Consider the following 19,672-nt stretch of genomic DNA (forward strand, 5'->3'; position numbering starts at 1 on the left):
TGTCGTTTCATGATCCCACGTTTTTGAAGTTTTGAAGAAGCCTCAGCTGGCTTTGGTCCTGCCTGCCACCTCTGCCCTCACTGAGTGGAATCCGCAGATATGCCCCCCCACGGAGAAGAGACCATCCAGGCCGTCACACTCTCAACCACTCTGGTTAAGGGAGGAGGAGGAAGCAGCCGAGAAAGCACTGAGCTGTGCATCTAACGACACGCGTGGAGTCTCCCTGCCAAGTCTGAAGGAGAAACGCTCACACTGAATCGCAAGTTCAAGGGCACTGCTTCCGCTCTGCTGGGGCCTGTCCTGCCTTTTTCCCTTGGCTGGAGGGAGGAGCAGACCGAAGCCAGTTGACCGCTGGATGAGGGAGAGCCGGCCCGCCTCTACCATCTGCTCCCCAGGACCACCTGTCTGCTGGCTGGACCTCACGCATTCATTCTGGTTCTCTTCCAGCCAATGCCACCCCTGATCCTGACCTATCAAAGAAACAAATAGAACACACTGGGGCAAGGGCCAGGGGTGGGGGCCTACGAGGGTGGGGATAGAAGAATTCAGAGACACTGCAGGGAGGGGCCTTTCGCCCCGCTGAGCAAATCATTGCGTTTGGATGTGTAACTTAATCCCAGGCCACCAGCTTCAGTAAGACCTTTCTTCAGAGCCCAGGGATAGTGGGGGCCTATCTGAAGCCACCCAAGGACAGAGTGGAAGTTATTCCTCCATAAAAACTTTTTCATGAGCAGGATTCTGTGAATTTTCAGTCCAACAGCTGGCAAGGACCTCTTATAATGATAAGAGGATATTTCATGCCTGTGTTTAAGGTCGACCAGTTCTGAGACTCTTGTATTTTTTTTTTTTTAATGAGAGGAGGCGCCCACACAATGGCTAACCTTTATTGGAAAAAGAAACTTAACAGCACATTTTGTTTCAGTTAGTGCAGGGACTCAGCGGGCCAGCTGGCGAGGCACCAGCTTACAGTGGGTTCCACGGCTAGAGCCTCGCTGGGCCTCACCTTTGTGCAGCTAGAGCCAGTTAACAGCGCCATTGTCCTCTTCACACATGCAGCCCACTGTGCCTTGTTGGTGATGGAAGGGACCAAGTTAGGGTCTTCCTTGGTGCCAGCAGCTGCTTTTGGGGGTAGCATATGTAGGGGTCTAGGCCCTTCGCGTAGTCGTCATGATCTCCTGCTCCAGCCTGGTCACCTGCTCCTCCTTGGTTGGGGCACCCCCTCCAGAAGCTAAGGCAGCTGCCCCATGGGGTGCATGGGGCCCTCAGGGCCTGGGCAACCAGTGCCCCAGCTCCCTGAAATAACCTTGAAGCCATCATATCTGTAACAGACCGGGACTCTTGTATTTGTGAGAAAGCTGATCTTGGCTGATCTTTGGTCTCAAAACCCACCCACTGCTTGTTTCTTCAACGGAAAGGCATTGTTGTCACTTTCCTGCGTTCAGTAGGTGTGCCCTGATTCGGCAGATCCCTGAAGACACAGGTGCACGGGGGTGAAAGGCCACACAGTCTCGCGGGCCAGGCTAGCCCAAGGCCTTGCTGCCACGGGTTGTGGATGGGTCAGCTGTCTGTCGCCTCTGTCTCTTGCTGCTGCTGTTTCTCCCACCACTGTGTTTCCGACATAGCAGGAGGGATGCTGGAGAAGGGCGCGGTGAGGCACAGGCAGGAGCAGCTGCCTCATCCCGCTCTGTCCTGGGAGCTCATCCACTTGGATAATTCTGTTCATGTGTACAGCTCACTTCCTGCTGACTGTTATTGGGGGTTCTCTGCCGTCACCTCCAGGAAAGTCTTAATAGACCCAGATGTTGCGATTAAGGATGTTGTTTCTGCCTGCCTCTCGCCACAGGAGCCACAGCAGACTGTACCACCCCCCAGCTGAAGGATCATTGGGACCCAGTGGGTCCCTCCTGTGCACATCTGGCCATTGATGTATAGACAGATGCAGGGAATGGAAAGTCCTCGAGTCTCACAGTGCGTGCCAGACACATGGCAGCATGCCTCGGGGTGCTTCAGCCCACACCACCCTCAGCAATGCTTAGCAGTTAATGAGTAAGACTTGGCTCACTGTTTAATCTTTAAAAATTCTCATTTTCTTTGGAAGGCAGAGAGAGAAAATTCTGTCCACTAGCTCACTTCCCAAATGCCCCCAATAGCCAGAGCTGTGCCAGATAAAAGCCAGCAGCCTGAGAATCCATCAGGTTTCCCATGTGCATGGCATGAGCCACTGCCTGTTGCCTTCTTGGGTCTTCGTTATCAGAACACTTGGAATTGAGAGCAGAGTTGGGGCTCAAACCCAGAAACTCCAGTATGGAATGTGGGCATTCCAAGTGGTGTTTTAATTACTGTGTCAAAACCCCATTTATTGGCTTTTTAGTATCAGTTTAAATTTTTAGTCTTCAGGTTTGGTATGACTATCCTGTTTGTTTTTAAAGAACCCTTATCTCCAAAGCTACATTCTGTAGTAACAGCAGATGGAAAGATAGTGTCTAGGATTCACTTCAAAATAAATAGGAGGATATAGCAGACAGAGATATAGATGAAATAAGATTGGCCAGGCTTCTTACAATATGTTATTTGCTTCTGTATTGTAAAGTGTTCATAGGAAGTGATTTAAAATTTCCTAATCTTCTGTGAAAGTAAGTAGGGGTTCTTAATCACTCGGCTATGGTGTGAATTTAATATTAATCCCCAAAAGGAGATGAGTCTGAGTTGGCTAAAGAAATCCAGCAGTAACCATGGTGATCTTACAAACGTTGCTAAACTCATCAAGCATGCCTAGCTTCATGGATCAGAAAATGCCAGCTCCAGGGCCCGGCACAGTTGCCTAGTGGCTAAAGTCCTCCCCTTGCATGCCCAGGATCCCATATGGGCACCAGTTTGTGTCCTGGCGGCCCCACTTCCCATCCTGCTCCCTGCTTGTGGCCTGGGAAAGCAGTTGAGATCAGCCCAAAGCCTAGGGATCCTACACCCACGAGGGAGACCCGGAAGAGGCTCCTGGCTCCTGGCTTTGGATCGGCTCAGCTCCGGCCATTGCAGCCACTTGGGGAGTGAACCATTGGATGGGAAGATCTTTTGTCTCTCCTTCTCTCTGTATATCTGCCTTTCCAATACAAATAAATAAATAAAAAGAAAAGAAAATGCCAGTTCCTTGAAGTTCCTCTCTAAAGCTTACTTCAGAAGTGCTGAGAGAACCTGGGATGGGTGTTGAACCTGAGAGTTCACACCCATGTCCCGAATCAAAAGCTACTTTGCTCTGGATCAGAGCTCCGGCTTCCTGCTCTTGCAAACCCTGGGTGGCAGTGGGTGATGGCTCAGGTAGTTGGGTTCCCGCCACCCATATGGGATGCCTGGGTTGCATTCTTGGCTCCTGGGTGTGGCAGGGGGAAGATCAGAGAGGGGCAGCTTCGCGGAGTGCAGGCCTGGTGAGGAGGCTGTTGGAGGCTCTGGCAGAGGCAGGCCTGGTGAGGAGGCTGTTGGAGGCTCTGGCAGAGGCAGGCCTGGTGAGGAGGCTGTGGGAGGCTCTGGCAGAGGCAGGCCTGGTGAGGAGGCTCCGGCAGAGGCTGAGGAATGCCAAGCATCCTTCTGAAGGTGCCGCTCCCAGAAGCTGTATCTGCCTGCTCTTAGGAAACTGCTGGTCACAGAAGCGAGACTCTTCTTCCGGAGCCTTCTCCATTTCCCAGAAGGGGTAAAATGAGGAAAGCAGTCTGTTTTCTTGCAGCTTCTTGTGAGCTGCCATATCCCAGCATGGCCCTTTAAACGCTCTCAGGGTAAACACAGGTGTCACGGCCCCTCCCAGCACTGGCGGTAAGGTCACTCGCCTTGCTGACTAGGTACACGCCACAACCTCTCACCTGGTTTTGTGAAGGAAAAAGGGTATGACTTCTCAGGACAAATGCTCCTCCTTACCCTGTCACAGTTCCGCTTTGTGTCATGTTTGTCACACCTGCAGCAACTGACACCCAAACCCGTCTCCAGTTGTCGGAGCCGGATGCACCCCGGGCAGGACGCCGTCCTGACCTGCACCGTGCCAGTCTGCCCAAGCCCAGGCGTTCCAAGCCACACACACACACACACATCTCTTCCCGTTGCTATTTGTACCGTCTGTGCGGCTAGAAATGGCTCAGGGCTGGGAACCAGAAAGCCTGACCTTGACGCTAGCTTCAAGAACATGACATCTCTAAGGCAAAGAAACTGAGCCTGTTTGGTGGGATGCAGGGATGTGGTAGCTGCAGGGCCTGCCCCCAGGGCTGATGGCGGAGCCGGGAAAGGCAAACCCTATCTGAAAGTAGTACGGTTGCCCCAGCAGTGCAGAGAAGGGAGTTTCCATCCTCAGAGTCCAAAGGGGTCAGAAAAAACTTGATGGAAGAGGTGCCCCAGGCCAGAGCCGGAACATGTCAGATGAGCGAGCGGCAGGGAACATGGCAGCTCTGATGTAGGTGCTGCCAGGAGGCCGGAAGGGGCGTGAAAGCCAGGAGAGGCTTCAGAGCCCAGGTCAGCTTCACCTTGAGGCTGCAGTTTTAAAGTAATATGAGAAATGGCTGATGCCATGGAGGTTTCTCAAAGGTCAAGGGGCTCAGTGCTTGGGGCATCCTCAACTGCTTTCCCAGGCTACAAACAGGGAGCTGGAAGGGAACTGAAGAAACCAGGGTAAGATGTGACACCCCCCCATATGGGATCCCAGCACATGTAAGGTGAGAACTTCAGCCACTAGGCTATAGCACCAGGACCAATTTTCTCCATTTTTAAAAACTTCTGTAAATGTTTATTTGAAAGGCAACTTGAAAGAGAGGAAGAGAGTGTTCACTTGCTGAGGTGTAACTGGCGAAAGCAAGCTTCCCGGCAGCAGCACCACCTGCCCCGACTAGACACTGCAGAACTCGGGTGCTGCCTCCGTGGGGCATCTTCCTGTCAATTCCTGCGCTGCCTTGCACCGGTGCTGGGCCTCAAACCGCCACTGCTGAGAAATTATTCAGTTTGATGGCGGTTGTGCTTGCTGCTGTTGATTCTTCCAGTCATGGTGATAACCTTTCAGGTTTTCACACTGCTTCAACGATTGCCCTTTTTTTTTAAGATTTATTTATTTTTATTGGAAAGGCAGATATACAGAGAGGAGAGACAGAGAGCAAGATCTTCCGTCTGATGATTCACTCCCCAAGTGAGCATGACTGGTGCTGTGCCGATCCGAAGCCAGGAGCCAGGAACTTTTTCCAGGTTTCCCACGCAGGTGCAGGGTCCCAAGGCATTGGGCCGTCCTCGACTGCTTTCCCAGGCCACAAGCAGGGAGCTGGATGGGAAGTGGAGCTGCCAGGATACGAACCAGCGCCCCTATAGGATCCCGGTGCATTCAAGGCGAGGACTTTAGCCGCTAGGCCACGCTGCTGGGCCCGATTTCTCATCTTATACTCAGTGTGAACAATGAGTTTGCACACAACACTGGTTCAGCCATGGAAAGGAGAGAATTGGACTTCTGTTGCCCGCTCCTCCCACTCTGCAGCGTGGTGTATTCCAGTAAGACTCGTCAGTCACGCTTGTCAAGCACATTTACCTGGGAGGATATGAGACCAAATTTTCCCCAAGCCCTCTTCAAAGTGTAGGCTGTTGTCCTGTATCAGCAAGCATCAACTGCACCATTTTTTACCTCTGCACACAGGAAATTAAGGGACGAGAGCGAGCGTAATTGCGCTTGCCCTGGGCCTGGAGGGATGGGAAGCCCTTGCTGTAAGGAGCAGCAAAGGATATAACATCTTTGGCTATCTTTTAAGTGTTTACCAAAATAGCATAACGCATTAACATCCTAGATTGCACTGCTGGCACCCTTCCATCCCGTGTGCGTGAGACTTCTATCTGATTTGGTGCTTACTTCATTATCTGTCACGATGTGTGCGTGGAGCTAGTTCTGTAAGGGTCATTTCATCTCTCACTTTCCTGTCTTAGGGGAGAAGAATCCTCGCTGCTCGCCTCCCCTCTTCCTTCCCCGAGAGCTGCGTCTCCATGTCACGCTCTTCCTGGTTCCTGCTGCCTCGCACAGCCCTCCAGCAGCCCGGCTCTCCTGTTAAATCCCTCGGACTTCCTGGCATTTGGGCCTTTGTTTTGCCCTCACGCTTCCTCCTTTTTTCTTTTCATACTCATTCCTTTTGTTCTTTTTCAAATGCCTGTTCCTCTGACGTAGGGCAGCTTGACTTACACATATCTGGGTTTCCCCTCTCCTTTTTTAACTGCTGTATCTTTATGCTGCCATCCCAGTCTTTAGTTCAATATATGGGACTCATTAAGAAAAGAGACATGTAAGAAGTTGGGGGAGAACGTGTGCTATGACGGAGCAGCCAATACTTGGGTTTTCTTTCTCTTTCTTTTTTAATTAATTAATTTGAAGTGCAGAGTTACAAAGAGGGAGATTTCCTATCTCCTGGTTCAATCCCCAAATCGCTACAATGGCCAGGGCTAGGAGCCAGGAGCTTCCTCCAGGTCTCCTACGTGGGTGACGGGGCCCAGGCGCTTGGATCATCATCCTCGCCCCCACCACCTTCCCACCATTTTCCAAGGTTGTTAGCAGGGAGCAGGATTGGAAGTGGAGTGGCTGGAACTTGAGTCAGCACCCACACGATGCATTGCAGACAATGGCTTAACTCACTGAGCCGCAACCCAGGCCCCTCATTTCTTATTTTTTTCTATTTGTTTGCTTTTGAAAGATTGATAGAGGGGCCCAGTGCAATAGCCTAGCAGCTAAAGTCCTTGCCTTGCATATACCAGGATCCCATATGAATGCTGGTTTGTGCCCTGGCAGCCCCACTTCCCCTCCAGCTCCCTGCTTGTGGCCTGGGAAAGCAGTCGAGGACAGCCCAGTGCCTTGGGACCCTGCACCCGCATGGGAGACCTGAAAGAAGTTCCTGGCTCCTGGCTTTGGATCAGCACAGCTCTGGCTGTTGCGGCCACTTTGGGAGTGAATCATTGGACAGAAAATCTCCTCTCTGTCTCTCCTCTCTGTATATCTGCCTTTCCAATAAAAATAAATAAATCTTAAAAAAAAAAAAAGATTGATAGAGAAAGAAAATGTTTTCCCCTCCCCAGAGAGCTGTAACAGCCAAGATTGGGCCAGTCCAAAGCCGAGAGCCAAGAACCGGATCCCCTGGTGGGCGGCAGAGCCGGGCTTTGAACAGGTCTGCGATGTGGACATACTGAGTGGCATCCTCACCCATGCCCCAGTGCCCTCCCGGGTATCGGTCTTTTCTCACAGATGCTCAGAGTGTGGTGGGAGCGAGTCGAGTGCAGGTCGGGAGTCACTGGTTCATACACTAGATGGCCACCATGGCTGCGGGTGGGCTGGTCCTGAGCCGGGAGCCAGGGGCCCGAGAACTTGTGCCCTTCTCTCCTGCCTTCCCAGCCCAATGGCAGAGAGCAGGATCATAAGTGGAAGAGTTAGGACTGAACCACTGCCCATACGGATGCTGGTCCCACAGTCAGGTGACCAGCCGGCTATGCCAACACACGGCCCCAGCACTTAAGTTTTTCAAATATGTAAGATTTTTGAAAAAGTAAATTGTAGGATAAAATTCTATGCGATTACCAAGAATTTGTGTTGCAGTTGTTAGGATTTTCTTTCCTAAACATTCCAGTTATCAAACTATAAGGAAAACTGACAAAACATGCAAAGAAGACAGGGAATTGTTTTAAAAGGTCTTAAGTGTTAAGTCTTTTTAGTATTAACTCTTTTCGGTCCAAGCTCTTTTCAGTTAGCCACCTCAAGCCGAAACAAGACGCAGCAAGCCACGCAGGAGGTTTTATTCCAGCAGGGATGAGCGCCGTGGAGACGGGAGCGAGGCAGGAGGAAGCTCAGAGGGAAGAGAGAGGCGGGGACGAAGAAGCAGGGCGGCACACAGGCAGGAGTGGGTCTTTGTATGGCCAGGGCGGCACACAGGCAGGGCGGCACACAGGCAGGAGTGGGTCTTTGTATGGCCAGGGCGGCACACAGGCAGGAGTGGGTCTTTGTATGGCCAGGGCGGCACTGGGGGACCACGAGGGATGGGTGGGTAGGACTGTGGGGGCCGCCGGCGATTGGTGGCTGCTGCAGTGGGCGAGGACTACGGGGAGAGGCCACGAAGGGTTGGTGGACGGGGCCATTGGGTGTGGTGCCATGAGGCTACAGCGGATTGGTGGGAACAGGGTTGCTAAGTTACAGCTGATTGGCAGGCAACAGAATTTGAACCTAAGCGGGCGCCTGAATCTTTGAGGCCGAGACCTAGGGGAAATAGATATTTAAAATGTGCCCAGCCCAGTCACTCCTCACATTAAGTACATGAAAATGCACTCACCTTTACACATGAGAAAAGTGTGCGTTTATAATGAGAGATTTTTTTTAAACCCTCATATCCGCAAAGATCAAAAAAATACAGTATTGTCCATAGTAAACGATTCCTATTCTCCCTGTGCTGGCTGTTCGGCCAGCCCTTTTGAAATACGTGCTTGTCTGTGATACTAAGAATGTGGAAACACTTCTGGATAATATGGGTGTGGATCATAAAACTTTTCCTAAGAACAATTAACCGTGACCATAAAACTTTTTAAATCACAAGGCTTTTAACACAGCAGTTTCATTTCTAGAAAGCGACCCTTGGGATGTGGTCGTGCACATGAAGAACCAGCAGGGGGCACCTGCTGCAGTATGGTTGGCATTTGCAGAAGTGCCCAAGGTCAAGGAACCGTTTAGATGATAGCTTATTCATTGCGGTGGAACTATACACTCATTAAGAACAAGCAGGATGATCTACGTGTTCTGATGGGAAAAAAGCAGGTGCAGTAAGTGAATGCTGCGGCATGTGCTCAAAAAGTGGACTCGCGTATATGAGGGTTCTCGGGAAGTCGGTGGGAATTGTCTGTTCTGAAAAACCTGTGCACAGTTTTCAAACATATTTAGAGATTTCCTGACGGGTAGAGAGAGAGGGAATGCCATCTTTTCCCTGTTGCTTCACTCCTCATTTGGCTGCGAAGGTCAGGGCTGTTCCCAGGCTGAAGCCGGTCATGTGAAACTGTCCACGTGGCTGGCAGGAACCAAGCACTTGCATCCTCTTCCTCTGCTTTCCCAGGCACGTTAGCAGGAAGTTAGATCAGAAGCAGAGAAGCCAGGACACAAACCAGTACTGCTATATGGATGCTTGCAAGTGGCAGCTTAACCCCCTGTGGCCCTGGAAGTCTGTTCTTGATTTAGTAAAATAATATTTGGGAGATTCTGAGCCTATGCATTTAGGGAAACCAGGGTCTCTTAGCCATCCCAGGCCCTGTTACCTACTCTGCACACCAGTCTGTAGCCTCCTTCAGGCTCCTGGAATGCCGGTGTTTATTTGCACTGTGGTGGCTGCCCCCACTCCCCACCGCCTGCCTACAGCATATTTTTGCTTCCCAGTATTGAGGGCCCTGGGTTGCCAGCCAAGGAGCCCCAAGCAGGCAGACCCGCAGACACGATGGCTTGTGGGACCTCGGGGTTCAGCAAGTCCTGGTGCCAACTTTGCTGTTGGTACAAGGATTTAGCAAATCTCTCTGCCTTCCTACATGGGCCAGACCATAGCAAACCTGTCTCTAGAAACCTCACCATGGAATCTTCTTGCAAAATAGTCACTGGCAAGCCACTTTTCAACCTGTGCTGGTCAGCACTGTGGTTTCTAAAATGATTCTTGGGAACATCTTCAAAATTCATCGTGGGCCCCAGCACAGTGGCCTAGCAGCTAGATTCCTCGCCTTGAACACACTGGGATCCCATATGTGCACCGGTTCTAATTCCAATAGACCCACTTCCCATCTAGCTCCCTACTTGGGGCCTGGGAAAGCAGTTGAGGATGGCCCAAAGCCTTGGGCTCCTGCACCACCTGGGAGACCTGGAGGGAAGCTTAGCTCTAGCCATTGCTGTCACTTGAAGAGTGAATCAGCAGACAGAAGATCTTCCTCTCTGTCTCTCCTCCTCTCTGTATATCTGACTTTGAGGGCTTTTTAAAAAATATTTTTATTGCAGAGTGGATTTAATGCTGTCTCCACATGCACAACCATAAGGGAGTTTAATAATATGGTTTTTATGCTTTAGATTAGGCTGATTTAAACAAAAATAAAGTTTATCTTTTGCTTGTTTGAGAGGCAAAAGAGGTAGCAGTAGGAGGAATGGAACCTCTGTCTACTGGGCGTTGCCCACATGTCAACAGTCGCCACGGCTGGTATAGGCCAAAGGCAGGGGCTTCTTGAATGTTTGGAAAGACTCAGGTATTGGAGCCTTCATCCACAGCTTCTTTAAATGCATTAACAGACATTTGGAACAGCCAGGAAATCCCATGGTAAGCAGGGATCCTAACCCACAAGCACAATGCCCATCCCTGGCAAGGTTACCATCAAGGCCCATGCAAACACAGGTAAGGGCACTGCAGTTACAAAGGAATCGGCTTCCTAGACTGACCCACAGAGAAGTGCTTGTTCACCTGAGATGCAGGCTAATCGCAGCTTCTCCCCCGGAGCTACTTACTGATCTGGGCTTGCTGTGAACGCCTGTGTGTGTGCTGTCCATTCTCAGCAGTGAGGCAACAGGCCTGGGAGACCAGCAGCACCAGAGAAAGTTGCGCTGCAGTCTGTCATACTCACAAGGGCACCTTGAGGATGAATGATGGCTGAGAACTTGTGAAACCCAGATTTCAGGAGGTGTGGGAAGGGAGAGCTGTAGGCTGCTGACAGAGTGCGCACCCTGTAGACCGTGGGCAGATTGGGCAACAGTGAGTGGCAGTGTTTTATGGAAAGCACTGGATTCCTCCTGGCTGTCCCTAGCTTGATGAAGCAGGCACAGGTGACAACAGCGGATTGTCACACTGCTCGGAAGGTCTGTTGGAAAGCTTCCAGGAGAAGGAATCACGTGCCAGGGTCATGCGGAAGACCGCTTACTTCCAACTGTTGGTTCATCCACCTCTCTCCCTTCCGAGACCCGAGCATCCTATGAGCAGGATTTGCTGAAAGAGGAGGAGCAGGGTTCTTTACATTTTATCTGTCTGTCTGTTTTAGTTAACCCTTTTAGTCAGTATCCCTGAAGGGCTTTGTCGTCTTGTTTATTTGGGGGGAGGAGGATGGGAAGGAAATTTAGGCAAACAATCAAGCTACATATATCCACTATCCTAGTATCCAGGTTTGGTTCCCAGCTCTGACTCTCTGCTCCAGCTGCCCACTAATGCAGCATGGCTCAGTTAGATGAGGGCCTGGATTGTGTTGCCAGCTCCTCAGCCCGTGTAGGCAGTTGGGGACTGAGCCAGGGACTAGAAGGTGACTCTTCTGACTCTCCAGTTTTAAAATCGCACACAGACACACACACACACCCTTCTTTTCATAACTTTCATGAAACCTGTTGAGCGTCACTGACAACTTTGATGTGAGTGAGTGGGCCTTGGGCACGCATTCCACATGCCCTCCCACACCCACCCCTCAGACAGAGCTGCCTGCTGCTGCTAAGACCACCATGGCAGGGGAGACTGGTGGCAGGCAGTGCGGCTGTGTCAGGAGGGAGTCTGCTGGAGCCTGCTTGATGTAAATAAAAACATCCAACTGAGTTGACCCATGGGTGGATTGCACTTCCTCCTTGAGACACTACATGATTAACCCATATCCATCAACCTATCCGTGACCACAGTGAGCAAAGGGTGAGTTGAGTGCTCTGGAAAAAAAAACACATTCCTTGCCCTGAAGGAACTTTAGCCCAGTGGTGGAGTAACTGAGACACTGGAGAGACAACTGAAGCGTGCCCGGTGCTGCTTCCTTAGTGCCCGGAGAGTAGAGGAGACTTAGTGGGGTGGGAGACTTGGAGAAGGAAGGATGGGTCCCTGGGCAGGAAAGAGACCAAGTTTAAGGAGAAGCCTAGGAGGGCATGGGAGCCCTGCAAGAAAATCTTAGAAGATGGAATTCAGAGATGAGTTTATTGTGCTGCCAAAGATTTTGAGATCCGTGCACAGTCTGTTCACCACATGTATTTTTCACACACTTTCTGAGACCTCTCCTTCACACGGGTTTCCCCCAAAGCACTCTGGCATCTAGCAAAAGGCTAACTTGGCTTGAGCACATGTTTATGTTCTGTCACTGAGAGACACAGTAGGACAGGCCCGAAACCCACACTAGAATCTTCAGAGCTGAGCTGGTGGGGCTTTAGAACCTAGCCAGCCACATGTCTCTGTACTGTGTGAAAGTACCATGGTGGACAGCAGGCCCTTGCCTGCCTCTGCACCTCGGAGCTGGGCTGTCTGCCCACAGCCAGGGGCGCCTTGTCTCCAGGCAGGAGTCCATCCAAACACATGGCTTCTTAGGGACAGTGGCTCTTTCTGTGTACACGCAGGTGCTGTCCCAGGCAGCCACAGCTCCCCTCTTTGTCTCAGCTTGATCACCCGTGGACACAGTAACTTGGTGAGTGCTGAGTTGAAACATTGAAGTTCCGTAGGCACACAGCACACCGGCTCCCTGCTGCACAAGGGGCTCAGTGCATTTCTGCGTGGCAGTTCTAAAATGCACTGAGTCGGTAAATTAACCTGGATGCCAAATGCAAATAAAATCAAACCAATTCATTTTAACATGAAACCATATTTTCCTAATTCTACTGCAAGGCCCTCCATATGCTTTCCGTGACATAAGATAATTCACATTTGTACTGAGCCCTTTGAATGCACTTGAGGCCTTCGGTTCTTTGAGAGAAACCAAAGAAGTCAGTCACACCCCTGCTCCACATGCTCGTCTACTTGGGAAAAGGTGAATGCTGACTGCTGCACGAGAGTCGGACACGCGCAGGGACTGTTAGCTGGGACCCCTTGTCACCTACACTTGGTCTTGATTCTTGCCCTACATGGGGCTGCGGTGTTTGCCGCTGTGGGAAGTGGTGACCAGGAGTGTCTCCACACGCGATTGGTGACGTGTGGGATTGAAGGAAGCTGATCTGTCATCGTCGTCAGTGCCATCTTCATGGTGTCGCTGTGTGCTCAGTGACACCGTGGGCTTCTCCCCATCTTCAGGAGCGTGAACAAAGCTCCACTGCACCAGCTGGCATCAAAGACGCTCCAGTCGGCGGGTCCCACCTGTTCCCCCTCATCCCCTCCTGGTTTCCGCATTGGAAATGGACTTCCTGTGCGGGAGAGGTGTTCCGGTTCCACCCTAGGAACCTCAGCTCTGTCTGTCATGCTTGTGTTGCCCTCCAGTCGTCAGTGGTTCAGTGTGCAATCTGGGTTTTACTTCCTCGCTCTCCCCCTCCACTTTGTTTTATCAACATTGGGAACAGCTATTCCAAAGCCTCCTGACTTGGTATCCCAGCACTGTGCAGACCTTATGGTTGGCATAAGGATAAGTAAGATTCCTGCTGTACAGTGGAGCTGCCACGTGGAAGAGCCGGTAGGGGAACAGGTGGATAAATGGAGGGGCAAGTGCTTGGCATGTGGACGCATCAACAGAGTTCTGTTCTGATGGACAGGCTCCCACTTAGTTTGAATCCCAGCTTAGATAGATGCGCACCAGGAGATCTTGAGCAATATATTCACTGAGAGCCTCAGACGCCTCATCTGTAAAATGAAAGTCACAATTCCTCCCTCGCCTGGGCGGTTGTAAAGATCGGAGCCTGTAAATTGCTTAGGGAAGTGTTTGGTTAAAACATCGCAAAGTGGGACCTACACAATTACCACAAAAGCCGATAAGTGACGTGAGACAAATGCAAACAAAGGGGGCGGGGTTCCCAACACCTGCAGGAAACTACGGGTCACATGTGGGGGGGCCCTCCCAACCTCCAGGTGATCTGCCGCGGCACACACCTAAGCCGGGCAGGGCAGGGCAGGGCAGGGCTGGGCGGCACTAGGCCCACGTCCCAGACCTGGGAGCTCACCGTCGCCCTGTCATAAATGCAGCAGGTGTGACCTGCTGCCGAGAGGGCTCACGATGGAGACAGAGACAGGGCATAGCTGTGACAGTTGTCGAGCCTGCCGCTGGGGTCTGAGGATTGTCCCGCTGTCCAGAAAGCGTGGCTACTTCATCGTCTTCCCTTCCACCTCCCTCTGGATGTCCAAGGTGAAGCGCCTGTCTTTCTTCTCCAGCTCAGAGGCCGAGAATGGCGCCGAGGAGAAGAAGAAGGTGTGTAAATCGCCAACAGCCCAGTCTCCTGCCTCCTCCGTGGACACCGAGTCCCCGGACTCCAAGAGAAGCATCAGCCTTTGGTGAGTCCTCGCCCGCTCTCCTCCCTTCTGCTCTTTCTAGTCTCGTGGTCATTGTCAGGAGCGGAGACGTGCTGTTGGCCAAGAACCGCCCCGACAAGCAGTGGAGCCTGGCTCTCCGGGGCTGGACAGATACTCCTGTGCTCCCTTGCCCCTTGTAGCCTTCTGCAGGGTCCAGCTCTCAGACTCGCCTGGCAGTTTCCGCTCAGCCTCAGAGCGGGTGCACCTGTGTCTCCCCTGCCTGGAAGCTTCAGAGAAGGGCAGATGAGCAGCCATTCTAGGAGCCCAGCCGGGGGTCCTTTGTGTGGGGCTGAGAAAGGCAGAAGTGGGTGTGAGATGCACAGTTGGGGTCCCCAGCCCTCTCCAACAAAAGGCTTCATGTTGCTGTAAAGCCTCTAAAAGCAATCGCTCAGTCTGGAGTGCTAGCCTAGTGGCTAAAGTCCTCACCTTGCACGCTACAGGATCCCATATGGGCACTAGTTTGTACCCCAGCTGCTCCACTTTCCATCCAGCTCCCTGCCTGTGGCGTGGGCAAGCAGTAGAGGATGGCCCAAAGCCTTGGTACACTGTACCTGGGTCAGAGACCCAGAAGAGGCTCCTGGCTTTGATCGGCTCAGCTTCCGCCATTGCAGCCACTTGGGGAGTGAACCAGCAGATGAAAGATCTTTCTCTCTGTAAATCTGACTTTCCAATAAAAATAAATAAGTCTTAAAAAAAAAAAAAGGAATCGCTCATATCACAGTGCAGGATGTCTGGAGTTTTGTATCCCGACTTGCCAGCTAAAGGAGCTGCTCCCTGGCCGGTCCACCTCCGCCCCTCCGGTCTGCGCTGCAGGGGACAGGCAGCCTCTGTTTGTCACTCCCTGCTGGGGCTGCTCTGTAAACCTGTCCTTTTTTTCGAACCCAGTGTGTCCTTTTCTCACTGTAATCCCCCGTCCGCAGGCCCCTGTTTTTCTTCCCTGTTGTTCCTCTCTTTATTCACATCGGGGCTCCCGCCTCACCCTGTAACTGATTCTCCTCATCCGGGCACAGAGCAGGCTGTTTCTTGTTCTTCTGACTGTGGCTCCAGGCCTTACACTTGGCTTAATGCTTTTGCTGCTTGGATTTGTTTTTTTTTTTTTTTTTGAGAGGCAGATTTACAGAGAGAAGGAGAGAGAGAGAAGGTCTCTCATCAACTGGTTCACAAATGACTGCAATGGCCTGAGCTGAGTCAGTACAAAGCCAAGAGCCAGGATCTTCATCCAAGTTTCCTATCTCGGTCCAAGGGCCTAAGGATTTGGATCATCTTTGGCTGCTTTCCCAGATCATAAGCAGGGAGTTGGTTCGGAAGTGGAGCAGCCAGGACACAAACTGGCACCCATATGGGAAGCTGGTGCCACAGGATGGAGCGCTGGCCCAGAAACTGTTTATAATGTTTGTGTCTGAGTCCCCATGTTTTCATTTTTCCCTGGGCCTCCAGGGCTATTCCTCCTGCCTACAGGGCGTGAGAGTGGTGCAACTGAGAAGACCCAAAGAAATCAAATACCATGTGGCTAACGGGCAGCGCCCCGGGCCAGGCCTCTGCAGGCCCTGGAGCCCCTAGGCTGCTTGGGCCTTGAGATCCTGTGAGAATAAAGCTGCCCACTGCCCACTGCCCCCGGGCTTGCAAGTCCTCAGCTGATTGCCACATTGGTGCTTCCACCCACTTTTGTTAAGTTGCGTCATTAGAGCGGACCTGTTTGAATTACCGAATTGTGTACATACAGGGTAATTGGATACAAAATTTATTTTATTTTCAAGTAGACTACAAGTGTTTACTCGTGGATTCCCTGGTTTCCTGTGTCTGAGTGGGTTCCATGGCCTATGTGGAATTGCTGAGGGGTGCTTAGCTGTGCGTGGATCCTGGGGAAGCCTCAGCTATGAGAGCTGAGGGGGCCGGAGACACCACATAGAGCATCTTTTCCCAACTGTGAGAACCCCAGCCTCAGGTGATTGCCACTTCAGTCATTTCCGTCCCCACCATGCGCTGAGTGCCACTGGAATTACTTCGTATTCTTCATGTTTGAACCAAATATTTTTGACCTTCATTTTAAAAGATCATTATTGCAAAATCAGGACTTTGATGTACCATTCCCCGCCCCCAAACAATAGAGCAACTGCATAATTACAAAGTATGTTAATATTTATCTCCTGCAAGTGCTTGTGGCCCACCCTGATGCACCTGGTCAGAGCAGTAGAGATGATGGGACATATATATTCACACGGAAGTGAACCAGAACCAGGCCTAGAGCTGCCCGAGAAGGGAATCTTGGGGTGCTCGTCTCTGCCTGCAACAGGACAAAGGAGAGCCTGACTTCATATTTGCTCCTCTAGGGCGGGCGCTTGGCACGTCCACAGCTTGTATCAGAGGGCCTGGGTTCCCATGCCAGCTCCCTGCTGATGCACACCCAGGAAGGCAACAGGTGACGGCTCAAGCACTTGGGTCCTGCCACCCGTGTGGGAGACTCCACTGGAATGCTGGGCTCCTGGCTTTGGCTTGGCCTGGTTCTGACTGTTGTTGAATCACCTGATGGCAGAACTTTGGTCTGCTTTCCTGTTTCTCCTTAAGATTTTCAAATACATTTATTTATATATATATATGAATCTATTTTTTCATTAGAAAGGCAGATATACAAAAAGATCTTCCATCCACTGGTTCACTCCCCAAGTAGTTGCAATGGCCAGAGCAGAGCTGATCTGAAGCCAGGATCCAGGAACTTTTTCCAATTCACCCATGTTGGTGCAAGGTTCCACACATTGGGACATCTATTGCTTTCCCAGGCCACAAAAAGGGATCTGCAGATCCCTGAGAAGTGGAGCAGCTGGGACACGAATCAATGCCCATATGGGATCCCTGCAGCTGCAAGGTGAGGATTTAGCCACGAGATTACTGCGCCGGGTCCAAAAAATATTTTTATGATCTTACTTGTACTGCCCCTGGGATATTCTGTTGCTTCATACCCATTTCTGGTTCATCTGCTTAGGCTCAGCATACTAAACCCATATTCTGTGGTTGGCACTGTGGCATAGTGCACTAAGGTACTACTTACAATGCCTTATCGAAGTGCAGGTTCAGGTCCTGGCTGTTTCACTTCTAGTCCAAACCCTGCTTACTGCCCTGGGAAGTCGGTAGACAACGGCTCCAAATGTGTGGGCTGCGTGGGCTCCCAGCTCCAGCGCAGCCCAGCTCCAGCTGGTGGGGCCATAATGGGAGTGAAAAGAATGAACGAACTGCTTTTACCCCTCTGTCACTCTGCCTTTGAAGTAAATAATAAACCTTGAAAAAAAAAAACCCATACTTTTCTATTTGTCTGTTTTTACGCCTTGTTAGACTTCCACTCTGTCCCATCTCCTAATTCTAAGATGTGTGCTGTTTTTGAATACTAAGTCATATACTGCCTGTTTTAAAACATTCTGTGCCTACATGCGTGGGGTTGCTTAAGCCTAAATACTGTCCTTGTGTGCCCAAGGCATTTTACACAATGCCACTCTCAGTTAACACCTGTTAAATATTAATGGATTCTGAAACAAAAATATTCCTTGATTGAACCCATAGCTGCAGTTTTATTTATTCATCTGCCTCAAGTACTCCTCTTGCAACTGATTAAAATACTTTGAAGATGATACAGTTACTTTCACAACTTGGTTGTTACTTCTCACTTAGGAGGTTGTGTAGAACCAGCTGGAATCATCCTTGTCTCCTAAAACACAAGCTGCGTCAACGCCCTGGAGAGTGGCAGACATGGTTAATTGACATCTAGGAGAAAAACAAAAACCTAGTTTCCTTGTGGGATGGTATGATAACCAAGGTCTGTCTGACTGAATTAAAGAGTGACATAAAAAATGTAAATCCCTTGGGTTTTATTTCCCCAGGTCAAAATCCAGCTTTGACGGTGCCTCCTTAGCAAGCGACAAGAATGACTATAAAGCAGAAGGCAAAAGTGACTCGAAGGCTGAAAGGAAAAAGTCCTCCTCTTCTAGCCAGGTAACCTGGGAGGGTGTGCTGTGTCCACAGGTGACAGAGTCCCTCAAAGGCAGAGGACAGCACAGCCCACGGAGGCAGCTGCTTGCTGCTCGGGACTGGCACAGGCACAGCACTTGGAGAATTTACAAGCACAGACAGGTGTCAAGTTCTCTGTTTCCTTCCATATCCCACCACGGTGACGGTCACAGTTGCACCTGAGTGATGATGAGTTCCATGCAGTGGCCCTCAGCTCCAGCAGAGGCCCAGAGCACAGGGACCCGCAGCCATGTGCAGCCCTGAAAATTACCAGGATGGAGAGGGGGCAAACGTGACCTCGTGTATTAACAGGCAAGAGTCAGGTGATGTAGCTAACAGAGGGCCAGCCCTGCACCTGGAGCAGGTCCTGGGAAGGAAGCTCCTCAGCAGGAATGGCCTTGAAATACATACAGGGTACCACTCAGGTGCTGTGTTGTAGATGGTACACAATGACTGGTGCCAAGAGTTTGGGTGGCAGGGTTTTTTTAAACTTCACCTTAGCATCCATGCATGTGTGCTAAAAACAATTGGCATTCTCAAGACATTTAGCTAAGTACACGAAGTATTATTCAAGTGAAACCCTGTTCCACATCCCATTTGTCCCAGGAATGAGTGCCCTTCTAAAGGTTACATTGTGTTTTGTTTTTCTCTCTGGAGTTCCTTAGGAGTCCCATCCTGCATTCATTTGCAATGTGGCTTCCCATGGAGCTCAGTAGCTCATTCTTACTACTACTACTTTTTTTTTTTGGCCTTTTATTACATTAATATTTTTGAAGAGGATCTAGCTTAGGATATTTTAAATCAAGGGTGCAGCCAAGAGTCTATGGCTATTCAAAACACAGGCTCGTGGAGTCCCCATAGATCATCTGGCTTTCCAGCATCCCTCCCTGGATGCAAAGTGTGCTGCTGGGATGCAGCCTGGAATTCACTTCATACAAGGAAGGCCTCCACGGGCAGTCACTGACTGGCAGCCTGTCTGTCGCCTTGACGATGCAGGTCATGGCTCTTCCTTAGAGCAGCAGTAGGGCAGCCACTCCTACTTTGGATCCTAAAGCATCTGGGCCCTTCTGTGCTTCTGTCTTCTCCTTAGCCAGCTCGCCTCCCAAAAGGCAGAGAGATGCTGCAGGAGAGCAACTAGCTCCTCCTCTTCACTACTGTGTGGTGCACCAAGTCACAGGGTCGTAGCCTGGGTTATGGTGAGGAGGATATTGCGAGCGTTGTAAGAACTGTAAGTTGCTAGCTGGATAGTGTCATTGTCACAGCTATCAAAACAGATGCCTTGAAAGGAAGGCAACTTGGCAGCATTTCAGACTTGGGGGCGAGGGAGCTTTCTGTTGCCCTGTCTGAGGTCAGGACTGTCATCCACCCCCGTGGCTGCCCAAGAAGCACCTTCAGCACAGCTCCAAGCAATGGGTCCCATAAGGTGTCCCATTTGAGCCTTGGGTCATTCTCCAAGATTGGAACTTTTC

The 19,672-nt window shown here is 50.9% G+C and overlaps 1 protein-coding gene and 1 pseudogene across 1 annotated transcript in view; one reads left to right on the forward strand and one right to left on the reverse strand.

Moving 5' to 3' along the window:
• The window catches only part of GRAMD2B (GRAM domain containing 2B), an 84,572-nt gene that overhangs the window by 49,638 nt on the left and 15,262 nt on the right, over positions 1-19,672 (forward strand). Inside the window, exons 2-3 of the mRNA XM_040969120.1 lie at positions 14,070-14,189; positions 18,077-18,188. Coding sequence (XP_040825054.1) covers positions 14,070-14,189; positions 18,077-18,188 — 232 coding nt within the window. The remainder of the gene's footprint in view (positions 1-14,069; positions 14,190-18,076; positions 18,189-19,672) is intronic.
• LOC121151912 lies at positions 936-1,314 on the reverse strand (annotated as a pseudogene).

The sequence above is a fragment of the Ochotona curzoniae genome, unplaced genomic scaffold (assembly GCF_017591425.1).
Source record: "Ochotona curzoniae isolate NIBS_2020 unplaced genomic scaffold, NIBS_Ocur_1.0 contig_1, whole genome shotgun sequence".
NCBI lineage: Eukaryota > Metazoa > Chordata > Mammalia > Lagomorpha > Ochotonidae > Ochotona > Ochotona curzoniae.